This window comes from Lepus europaeus, chromosome 7 (genome assembly GCF_033115175.1).
Source record: "Lepus europaeus isolate LE1 chromosome 7, mLepTim1.pri, whole genome shotgun sequence".
Lineage (NCBI taxonomy): Eukaryota > Metazoa > Chordata > Mammalia > Lagomorpha > Leporidae > Lepus > Lepus europaeus.
Window position 1 is genome coordinate 97,046,759 of NC_084833.1, and position 12,074 is coordinate 97,058,832.

The 12,074-nt window shown below is 38.9% G+C and overlaps 1 protein-coding gene across 1 annotated transcript in view; it reads left to right on the forward strand.

The window, feature by feature from the left end:
• DDX10 (DEAD-box helicase 10) overlaps positions 1-12,074 on the forward strand; it is a 305,207-nt gene that overhangs the window by 32,312 nt on the left and 260,821 nt on the right. Inside the window, exons 8-9 of the mRNA XM_062196969.1 lie at positions 75-237; positions 4,671-4,755. Of these exons, the coding sequence (XP_062052953.1) occupies positions 75-237; positions 4,671-4,755 (248 nt within the window). The remainder of the gene's footprint in view (positions 1-74; positions 238-4,670; positions 4,756-12,074) is intronic.

The window sequence follows — 12,074 nt, forward strand, 5'->3', positions numbered from 1 at the left end:
TGTTGCTGTTCATCTGGTAAAACTTCAGTGTTGCTATCCTGAAGTAAGAAATTTGTTTTTCTGTGAATGCCCAGGTTCAGTATCTATTCCGAGTGTTCTGTCGGCTGCGTCCTGGTGTCTCCATCCTTGCCCTCCACGGTCGACAGCAGCAGATGAGAAGAATGGAAGTCTATAATGAATTCGTCCGCAAGAAAGCGGCAGTGCTCTTTGCTACTGATATTGCTGCCAGGGGCCTGGGTAAGGAAACTTCTTAGGCAGAAATTTATACGATCATGGGAAACATAATTTACTTTGTAAGGTTTACCTTGGAATGCTAATAGACTCAAACGAATTGTCTTTTTTTTTCCCACTGTTTGAAGGAGAAATGAATAAATTGGTAATGGTTGATTAGCATTCAGGATGTTTCAGTGAAACTTTTTGTAACATTTGCATCTTTTGTGCTCTTAATTTCATGATAATTACACCGTAGAATTTTAAGGCGCCTACAGAATCATCAGAGGAAGATTAAAGCTTCAGAGATGAAAAAAATTCCTGTTTTTTTTTTTTTTTACAAAATTGGAAAAGTTATTATAACTCATTGAAGAAAAAACCAGTAATGTCTGTCTTTTTACCAGTTATTCTAATTCTTATTTTAAAACCATTTAATGCATTCAGATTTATTTTCAAAAGACCACATTGTGTGAATCTACAGGTTTTGGCTCTGTGTGGTGAGATGGGTTTGGAAATGGAGAAGAAAACTACTTTAGTGATGGGAACAAAGGATGAAAATGAATAGACAGTAATTTGAATTCTTAAATCATTGTTTTCTTGTATTTAACAATATGGTGAATTTCAAACATACACAAAGGCTAAGTCTAATGTACCTTCATCAGCACATTTCCCAACATTAGCAATGATCTTTTTCATGATTCCGCTTTCTCTTTCTGTCCCTCCTTGAATATTCTGAAGTACATTTCAGACATCCATGTATTTATCCACATGTAACTGGAGATAGTAGCCAAAGCAGTTATATTTTTTTAAAGCATTGTAGGCTTTTTTTTTTTTTTTTTTGCTCCCTGCTCTCATCACCATTTAGCTATTTGGGTTTTGAAACATTTTAATTGTACTTGCATCTACTTACTCTCTGATTTTTATTAAAAAATTATTTTTATTTTTCATTTTATTTGAAAGGCAGAGCGAGAGTGAGCTTCTATCTTCTGGCTCACTCCACAAATGCCACAACAGCCAAGGATCTCCCATGTGAGTGGCTGGGGCTCAAGCACTTGGGGCCATCACCTACTGCCTCCCAGGGTGTGCACCAGTAGGAAGATGGAATTGGAATCAGAGCTAAGACTGAACCCAGGCACTCTGATAAGTAATGTGGGCATCCCAAGGAGCACGTTTTTTAAGATTTATGTATTTTACTTGAAAGAGACGAGGACAGAGAGATCTTCCATCTGCTGATTTACTCAGATAGCTGCAATGTCCAGGGCTGGGCTGGGCCAAAGCCAGGATCCAGGAACTTTATCCAAATCCTCCACATGGGTGTCAGAGGCCCAAGCACTTGGGTCATACTTTGTTGCTTTCCCAGGCCTTTAGCAGGGAGCTGGATCAGAAGTGGAGCAGCTAGGGCTTGCTTGAACTGATGCCCATGTGGGATGCCGGTGTCGCAGGAAGTAGTTTTACCCGCTATCCCACAATGCTGGTCCCTCCAAGCAGCATCTTAATTGCTATACCAGTCATCACAAAGGCTATTTTCTTACTCATACTTTGTTTTGTGTTGTCTTTTGAGTTATTATCAAATGTGCTTAATTTTCTGTGTTCTCAGTTCTGACTTTTCTAAAATGTTCTAGCTGATGTCACATGCCTAGTATTTTAATAGTTCAAATACAGTTGTGTTTCTTTTCCCCGTGGGTGCCCCTTATGCAGTGTTCTGCCTCCAGCTGTATTCTGGACGTATTACCCTATGAGTCTGCTGCACATTTGCACATTTCTCACCCTGGGACTTTGCTTTCAAGATAACCTATTTTCTTCTTTTTTTTTTTTTTAACTTTTTTAAAAAAGATTTATTCATTTATTTGAGAGTCAGAGTTACACAGAGAGAGGAGAGGTGGGGGCGGGGGGAGATCTTCCATCCGCTAGTCAGTCCCCAATTGGCCCCGATGGCTGGAGCTGTGCTGTTCCGAAGCCAGTAGCCAGGAACTTCTGTGTCTCCCAAGCGGGTGCAGGGGCCCAAGGACTTGGGCCATCTTCTACTGCTTTCCCAGGCCACAGCAGAGAGCTGGGTTGGAAGTGGATCCGCAGGGTCTTGAACTGGCAGCCATATTGGATGCCGGCGCTTCAGGCCAGGGTGCTAACCTACTGTGCCATAGCGCCGGTCCCTTCTTCCTAGGATTTTCTTTCTTCTTCCTCCTCCTCTTCTTTTTTTAAGATTTACTTATTTTAAAGGCAGTTACAGAGAGAGAGAGAGAGGGAAAGGGCAAGAGAAAGAGAGAGGGAGAGAGAGAGATTCGATCTTTTGTTCACTAATTCGCTCCCTAAATGCCTGCAATGGCTGGGGTTGGGACGGGCTGAAGCCAGGAGCTACTTCTGTTTCCCACATAGATACAGGGCCCCAAGTACTTGGCGCATCTTCTGCTTTTCCATGTGCATTAGCAGGAATCTGGATCAGAAGTATAGCAGCTGGACTCAAACTGGCGCTCATATAGGATGCTGATGTCATAGCTGGCGACTTAACCTGCTGCACTGCAACATGGGCCCAGAAGATACCTATTTTTCTCTTTCATGGCTGTCAGGCCTTCCTGCCTGCCTGCCTTCCTTCCTTTCTTCTTTTCTTTTTATTTATTTTAACTAAGTCTTGTTCTTTAATAACTTCCTGAGGAAAGATGTATTGGAAGTAGATTTTGAATCTTGGCAAATCTGATGATGGACTCTTTAATAATTGTGTTAGGAATAGGTTGAAATTATTAGAATTTTGCACATACATTCTGTTGTTTTTTAGAAGTCAGTGTTCTTTTGAGATGTTTACCTGTCTGATTTCTTCTGTAACGCTTTTTTCTTTTGCTGCATATCTTAGGATTTTCTGCTTATCCACATGTCCAGATGTTTAATGATAATGTACCTTAGTGCAAGATCCTACTTACTGTGCAGAAATTCAGTCTTGACCAGCCATGTACAAATACATTTTCCATGGTCATTGAAACATTTCATGTCTGTACTGTCTAGTACTATCACTAGTAGCCTTCTGTGGTTTTGAACACTTTAATTCGTGGGACTGAGGATGGGATGAATTTCTGAGTGTAAGTTTTTGTTACATTTTGTAAGCTACCATACTGAGCAATATAGAATAGATTCATGTCTTTAAGTTGGAGGACGCCTTTGAAATGCTGCTTGGTGTTTTTGTTAAAAAAATCGTTGAATATTTGTAATATTTTGGGTATGTGTTGGTTGTTGAAGGAATTTGTGTACTTAGATTGTTTCTCTACTGTGATTCTCTGAGTTAATAACGGTCATGAGGGACCAGAAATCTATTTGAAGGTGTTTGTGCTTGTATGAGGCTTTCTGTCATATGATTGTCATGGTGAGGTGGGCAGAATTAATAATTTTGTAGCGGACCCAAAATATCAACATCTCCTCTTTTTGAGCATTAACTTCAGTCTTTTGAGAATTAAGGTTGCTGCTGGCTCTTTGGAAACCTAGCAGGGAAGGGCAGTGTGCCCTCCCAGGCAGCAAGAAATTTCCCACTCCCCACCCTGCACAGTTACCCCCGTTTTCACTATGCCTCTGGTGCATCTGCTTTCTACTATATTTGGTGTAACAGAGTTAGAAGTCTTTTTAGAGGATGTGATTTCTGTTTTCCATTGAGAATGAAATATACTGGAGAAGTGAGGGGTTTGAGGTTCTAAGTACTGCTTTCAAACCATCTTCCTTCTCAAAGCTGTGCATTGTTCTCTGGCCTCCTGAGGTAGCTGGTTCTTTTCAGTCCTGAGAGAGTGATTCCAGGTAGTGCCATTCTGTTTTTCCTCCCCATACTAAAATTCAACCTTTTTAAATAGATGTCTGTGACTTAGTGACAGTTTTGATGCTTGTGTCATTATCTGCTAGTATCTTTTTAAAAAAATCCCATTGTCTGAATGAAATTGATCTGAAATCCTTATAGCAAAATCCATAAATTATTAAAGGTACTTCTTAAGAATTTGAGAGCAAGATTCTCTGGTAATGAATGGATACTGCTATAGTCAGAAGTAGTGTAGAATATATATATAATGTATATGCTTGCTAGGAAACAGGGAGAGAGACCTAGAAAGACATCATTAATTTAAATAGGCGAATTAAATTTTTAGTTAAATTTAGAAACCAGTTTTACAGATCACTACAACGTCATGAAAAGTGGTTCTTCTAGGTTATTACATAACAAGGGTATTTATTTGTCTGACATAGAGTAGTCCATCTCTTCTATGTCACAAATGAAATAATCTTCACATTCAAACACTATCATTAATTTTAGTTTACTTTGTCAAAGAAAAATGTTTATTCCTTTTTGGTTCATGCAATTTTAATAAAATTCACAACTGATGTCTATTAGCTTGATGTGATAGAAAGTCCTAGAAAACTAATATTGTAAAATAAAGATAGTATAGCAGGGCAGATCTTGAAACTGATTTTTTTAACTTGACATTCGTTTTCTATAGATTTCCCAGCTGTGAATTGGGTTCTTCAGTTCGATTGTCCAGAGGATGCCAACACATACATTCACAGAGCAGGTAGAACAGCCAGGTGGGTATGTAGATTCATTTCTTTGCTTTTGGTGTTCTCCAAATAATAAAGCATGTTGCCCCAACTTCAGACAAAGAACAGAGAGATTCTGGTAAGTGAATGTGATTTTGGCATTTTGTGATGTGGGTGTCAGCAACTTGATAAGTATTATAAATTATATGACTGGGACTTGAACTAGTGTCCAGAACAATCCATATTTCGTTTTTATTATTTACCAGAACTGCTCACTGAATGTTATCTCATTGGATCTAATGACCTCTCGGTTTTCAGATGAGGACCCTAAGGCCTTGGGCAGTTAGTGTGCTGAAAGATCCCAGAGCTAGCTGTAAGCCCAGGCAATCTGGCTCCTCTAGCATACATCTTGTGATCTTACCATTTGTTGTAGGGGGTCTAATAAGATGCAGGGTGGTCTAGAATCATAATTTCCCCCTTTTCTTCCTAAGAGGAATTGGAAGCATTGCTAGAGGCCACCCCCAGATATTTCCTCTTCTTTCCATGGTTTCCTCTCCCCACTTCCTATAAAAATACCCTGTATTTGCTCAAGAGCTGTGTTGACCATCTAGAAAAGAGTATAACACAGTTCTTTGGAACTAAAAGGCACAGAAAGATACCTGAGTGAAAAGTGTTGCATGATTTTTCAGTGTCATGGAGGTTGCAGAGAAGCTGGGAGCTGTATGCTGCAGGTAGAATTATGAATGATTAATAGTTACCAAAAGTCAGAGAGTTCTTCGTGTTACCTCATTAATTTTGCATCCAGAACTTGATCATTCAGACATTAATGTTAAGAAAATAAGATGAATAAAATTTTAGAAAAGATGTTTGTCCTGCCAGTATTTGTAGTGGTTAAGAATTGGAAAAATAACCTAAATATTCATCACATTAAGGTTTTGTTTAATTGTGATTAGCTACCTCTTTCTTGGGTTTTACATTTTCTCTGCATTTTCTTTGTCATCAGAATTGTATATGATTGGCTATTTACAGCATGGATTTCAGTATTGGACTGATTGAACCAACAGTTGCTTCTTATTTCAAGCTACAACTTAAGTCTTCTCCAAGGATGACAGAATTTTTAGGCCCAAGACCTTTGATCCTAGCAAAGACCATACTTCTCTTGAAGGCTTGCTTTTCCACTTGACCTGCACCTACCGCTTCAGAGATCTGTTTCCTCTAGCCTCTGCTTATCCAAGAAGCCCCTTTTGGGCTTAGTATTTTTTAAAAAACACAAGTTTATGTATTTATCTGATGAACAGAGAGAGAGAGAAAGAGAGAGGAAGGAGAGAGAAGAGAGAGATCTCCATCCGCTGGTCCACTCCCCAAGTGGCTGCAGTGGGTAGGACTGGGTCAAGTGGAAGCCAGGAGTCAGGAACTCCCTCCCAGTCTTCCATGTAAATGATAGGGCCCTAAGTACTTGTGTCATCTGCCTCTACTTTCTCAGGTGCACTAACAGGGAGCTGGTTCAGAAGCAGAGCAGCTGGGACTCGATCTGGCACTCTGATAGTGGATTCCGGTGTGGTAAGCAGCATCTTAACTTGCTGTGCCACAGTGCTAGTCCCTAAGTATAATTTTTAGATTTCTTTATGTCCATGATTTTCAGATGTCTTTAAAGAAAAACATATTTTTGTTTGTGATGGCTTTTTTGTTTATCTGAAATGAAGATTTCTGTGTTCTCCTTAGCCCAGTGTTTAAGTATTTGAATGTTTACAGGTTTTTAACTGGTTTGAATTTTCCCTGTGAGCTATCGTTAAACATGGTTGTGATGAAAATGTCCTTAGATGTATTTTTGTTATCACTGTTAAAAAGAGAGTACAATAGTGAGACTATTATAAAATAGGCCTTATGTACTAGAAGTTTCAAAAGTAAGTCTTAATTGCCATCAATGTCATATTTAGAACCAGCAATAGAGTTAGGACCCTATTTTGTGACTGGCATTGTACACAGATCAGCTAGTCTTTACAGTTTTGTTTTCTTTTGGTATCTGTGTCAAAGGGGGAATAGGTAGAAGGGCAGCCTGTCTGCCTTCTATTTTATAAGAAAGATGTGTGGTGTCTCAGTGTAGTTAATGTATTGGCTACATACTTATATTAACATTCATAGTGAGGTCTTCCAATACATTGTCGTGGTGGCTGGTAGAATGAATCTTTGCCCACTGCTTAATTCTCCTCAGTAAATAAGTAATATATGTAGATATGTGAACCTGTGCACACATCCGCCTTTTGTGACCCTTTAGGACTCTGGGTAGTTAATTGTCTCCTAAGCATGTAGGGGCTTCCATTTCTTCTAAATGCATCAGCAGTGTGGATGTGGACAGGGCAGCTTACTCCCTTATAGCGTATGACTGGCAGCATTTAAAAATTCTCCCTAAATAAAGACTCTTGGACATCTCATCAAGAAAAGGCCCCAGAAGGGGACATATTTTGGGATCCTTGGTTTTGGAAAAGTTGATGAATGAATGCAGTTGAGCGTGAAATGGTGCTCATTCAATTGGATCAGCATCGTGGAAGAAGCTTGAGGATGGCATCCTAGTGGTTGGGTCTGGAGAGAATGCAGATTTGAAAAAATGCTTTTAATGTAATTTCTCATAGAGTCAGTTCTTTAAAGGGCAAGTCTGTCTGACTGTTGATGACCAATTAAATGTACTCTGAATTGATTATTTTATATGTATAGCCAGTGACAAGCTTGACATATATAATGCTTAGTTTTTCTCTGGCAGTTTAAAAGTTGGCATTTAATGGGCTTAGAGATAATTAGAAAGTTTCGTGGGCCATGAGACTGAATAATTGAATTGAATAAAGGCTAAATTAAAATTTGGTACTAATTAAAATCCTGTGTGTTAGGCTGTAATTAAAACCAGGTTTCCAGTTAGTGTTTTCTTTTGGAATTGAACTATAATGCATAGAAAAACAAATTTGTTAGCAAAATAGCCAAGGTTGGGAGATCTGTTCTGCCCCCTTCCCCCCCCCCCCTTTTGGAGGAAAAAAAAAAGATGCTTCAGGTACTTGTTGCATTGAAGTACTTATTTTAATTTAGTCCTCTGTCTGAAAATCTTGATCTGAGCATTTTAGAAATTTTCATCTATTTTCTTAACCATCACACCATTTTTAATAAAGTCCCCTTTTCAGATAAGTGAGGCAAAGGATATAGCTTTATAATGCTGTGACCAGTGATACATTCTATCACTTACAAGTAGTTCTGTTTATGACTTGAGGTTTTGGTATTCAGAAAACCAAGCTCTTATATTTGTTGTTATTAAAATACCTGGTTGAAAACAAAAAGATTTGGGAGTGGAAGGTAGGCACACATCAGGTACTCCTTGTTTTTAAAGGACTTTAATTTGGGGAGGACAAGGAGACTGTAGATAGAAGATGGGAGTTCATTTATGATTATATTCTTTTCCAGAGTAGTGGGACGTAGGTAAAGTAATCTCAGCAATAGTAAAATGTAGCCTTACTGCCCTGGATATACTTGTGGCTCAGAAATTTGGAGTCACTTAAGGAACTAAGTAGAGTGATTCCACGAGGGGGCAGCAAAGGCCAAATCTTTGGTTTGCTTGCTGACTAGCTGCAGTGTAGATCTGAAGGACAGCAAATTGGAAGCTGCAAGCAGAATTTCTAATAACTTGGGTGGAGTTCGTGGTGTGTTTGTGGAGAATACTAGCACTCTAAGGAATCAGTGAGAATTTTTAAATAGTGTCTTTAAGTGGTTTTTAAATTTAAATAAAGCAAGTGGGAAGACAATTTCCTTGAGCATTAACTTACTGAAGCTTACTGTGTATTTCTTAAGCTATAACATATGAACAATCATTGCTAGTGAAAATTCTTATTTCTTTCATTCTTTTGGATTAGATTTGTGAAGGCCCCCTCTCTTTTAAATGGGGGCACTTTTCACGTATTTCATATATACAGTTTTAAGAGCATATAATGCTTCCCACCTTACCCTCCCTCCTTCCCTTTATCCCACCCTCTACCTTCCTTTCTTATTTTTCTTAATTTTTACAATGACATACTTTCAGTTTGCTTTATAAACAAAGCTTAACCCATCACTGAATAAAAATTCAACCAGTAGTAGGTAGAAAAACCACTGTTCCTCAAAAGTATAGACAAGGGCTATAAACAAGTCTCAAAATGTCAGTTTTACTCAGATATCATACTTGTTTGTATTCTGTATATTTCCACAAATCAGAGAAACCATATGATATTTGTCTTGGGGTTGGCTTATTTCATTAAGTATAAATGGTCTCTGATTGCATCATTTAGTTGTGAAAGGCAGGATTTCATTCTTTTTTGTGGCTGAGTAGTATTCTATTGTGTATATATACCACAGCTTCTATATCTAGTCATCATTTGATGGACATTTGGCATGATTCCATATCTTAGCTTTTCTGAGTTGAGCAGGGATAAACATGGGGGTAAGGATAACTCTTCCATATGGTGGTTTCATTTCCTTTGAGTAAATTCTCAGGAGTGGAATAGCTGGGTCATATGGTATATTGAGTTTCAAATTTCTGAGGAATCTGCATATTTTCTTGCATAATGGCTGTACCAGTGTACATGCCCACCAACAGTCCAACAGTGTGTTATGGTACCTTTTCTCCCTCATCCTCATCAGCATTTGTTATTTTCTGATGGTAGCCATTTTTACTGGGTAGAGGTGAAACCTCATTGTAGTTTTTATTTGTGTTTCCCTGATGGCTTGGGGTTCTGAGCATCTTTTCATGTGTCTATTGGGAAGACTCTCTCTGCAGTCTGTTGCTCCCAGATGGAGACCAGTGCTTCCTTACAGGACTCTCTGCCTTTGTTGGTATCTAGGATTTAGAGGCTTAATAAAGGGCGAAGAAAATTCTTTATTTTGCATCTTGAGTCTGTGAGGAATTGGGATAAAGTACAGAAGATGATGAGGCACTGATACTGTTTAGGAGTCTCCAGTTTCCCGGTTGCTTCTCCCTGCCCTTGCTCTCCTAATCCTTTTAAAACAAGTCAGGACATGTCACCTCTGAGACCTTCCATTGCACTCTGTGAAAGACAGTAATCTCTTGGGCCTATCTTTTTTAACCTCACTACCTTTTCCTGTTACTTCGCTCTTGTTACCTGTGCTCCATGCTGGTTTTACTGTATCTTGTCTTTTTCTTTTTTAAAATATTTATTTGAAAGGCAGAGTGACAGAGACAGAAGAAGAGAGATTTCTTCTATCTGCTGGTTCGCTTGGAAGTTACATTCCATCTTATCTGTAGAATCCATATTACTGAAGTTAAAAATAATTAGGCTTGTGAGCTGGAAGACCACACCTTGACCACGTCCCTGTGTGACCGCAGGCCCCTACCTGGCCACACCTGTGCACCCACTGGCCAAACAGGTTAATTAGCCACTCCCGTTTGGAAGTGGATTAAAAGCCTGGGTCATGGTATGCCTGGCCCTTTTTGCCCTTCCTTGCTTTGGCCTTTTACCAATAGGGGCCTTGCTGCGGCTCTGCGCCTCCATGGTGTGTGGCCTTTGGGCCAACTCGCCTCATGCTTCCTGGCCTAGATGCTCCTCCACGTGCCTGGTTCCTGGTCCTTGGTCTGAACCCAGATTTACCTCTCTCCTTTAGACAGGGCCCTCACTCTCCTATGCATCTTTTTCACTAAATAAAAGCTTAAAATGTACCATGCTGCCTTGTTCATTTATGCCGATATTCAGAATTCTCTGAATATTAGGCAAGAACCCACATGGGTTTATTAATATTGGAAATTTATTAATAAGCATATGGTGATATTGCATGGCACCTCAAATTCTGATATCATATGTCGCAACCTAGATGGGACTTTTGGGGAACTTTAAGGGAGCCACATTCTGGTATCATATTTTGGGGGGGGGTCAATAACGATTTCATTACTGTTATACACGTCAGCTCTATCTGTTATGTATAGGAAGGCTCAGATAAAATGTGAATATTAGTAGGTGCAAATTGTTGGGAGTCATTTGAGAAACTGCCTACCGTACTCAATATCAAGCTTTACTAATGATTTCAAGGATAAAGACAATCTGAAGCTGTTGGTGAAGCAGAAATAAGTCTAGGATGTGGCTCTTTTCTTGCCACATTAGAGTATGTTCTAGCTCAGATAAATACAGAAGTTTCCAAATGACATGTGCAGCATATCAGTTACACAGATGGGTCATTTGTATGTTCTGTTATAAAGCTCATCAGAGACACAAACCCAATCTATAGATTGTGAACAAACCTGGTACTAATTATTAAAAGCTGCACATAGGCAATGAATCTCATACTAGCACATGCCATGTTTGATTTCCCAGGTATGTCATAAGTATGTTTACTGAGAGATTGGACCATATCACTTTTTTTTTTTTTTTTTTTTTTTTGAGGAGCAGGTTATCTTCCCTATTCCTACTCTTATACCACATGCACAATAAATGGATTGTGGGTTAGCTGTTTACTTCCCAAAACTCAAATTTTTGAGTGCATAAATGAATTCGTCTAACCCATACAACAACTTTATGAAAAAGATTTTCTCATTAGTAAACTCTTAAAGACTTTGAAGTCAAATTACTCAGTATAGTAAGTACCAGGCCTAGGATTTATACTCAGGTCTTTCTGACTCATTCTTGCCAGTGTGTTCTCAACTCCACCTGTTTTTATTTAATGGCTTCTAGTAGTTGCTGCTACTATGCAGGACTTATAGAATGCCTGAAAACCAGCCATTTGGAAAAGAAAGATAGATGTTTTTTACTTAAATTTGCTGTCATTTATGGTCATGAAGATGAGCTAATAGTCTATGCATTTTCCTTGTTTATTTGGACTGTGGGAGGAAGATACATCAGAATTGTTCAAATACTCTTTAAAAATCAAATATGAGGGGCCAGTGTTGTGGCATAGCAGGTTAAGCTGCAGCTTCTGATGCCAGCATCCCACATGGGTGCTGGTTCGATTTCCAGCTGCTTCATTTCTCATCTAACTCCTTGCAAATGTGCCTGAGAGCAGTGGAAGATGGCCCAAGTGCTTGGACACCTGTACCCATATGAGATACCCAGAAAAAATTCCTGGCCTTGGCCTGGCCCAGTTCTGGCTGTTATGACTATTTGGGGATTACTTCTATAGGGATTAAACCTGTGGTTGGAAGATTTCTCTGTCTGTGATGCTCTTTGACTTTCAAATAAAAATAAATAAACCTTAAAAAAATAATAAAAATCAAATTTGAATAGGACTTAGTTTTGAGCTGAACTTTGTAACTTACTGGCTATGTACCCTTGGACCAGCATTTTTTTTTTTTTTATGATTTATTTATTTTTTGAAGGAATTACATACACACACATACCCTATATATATAT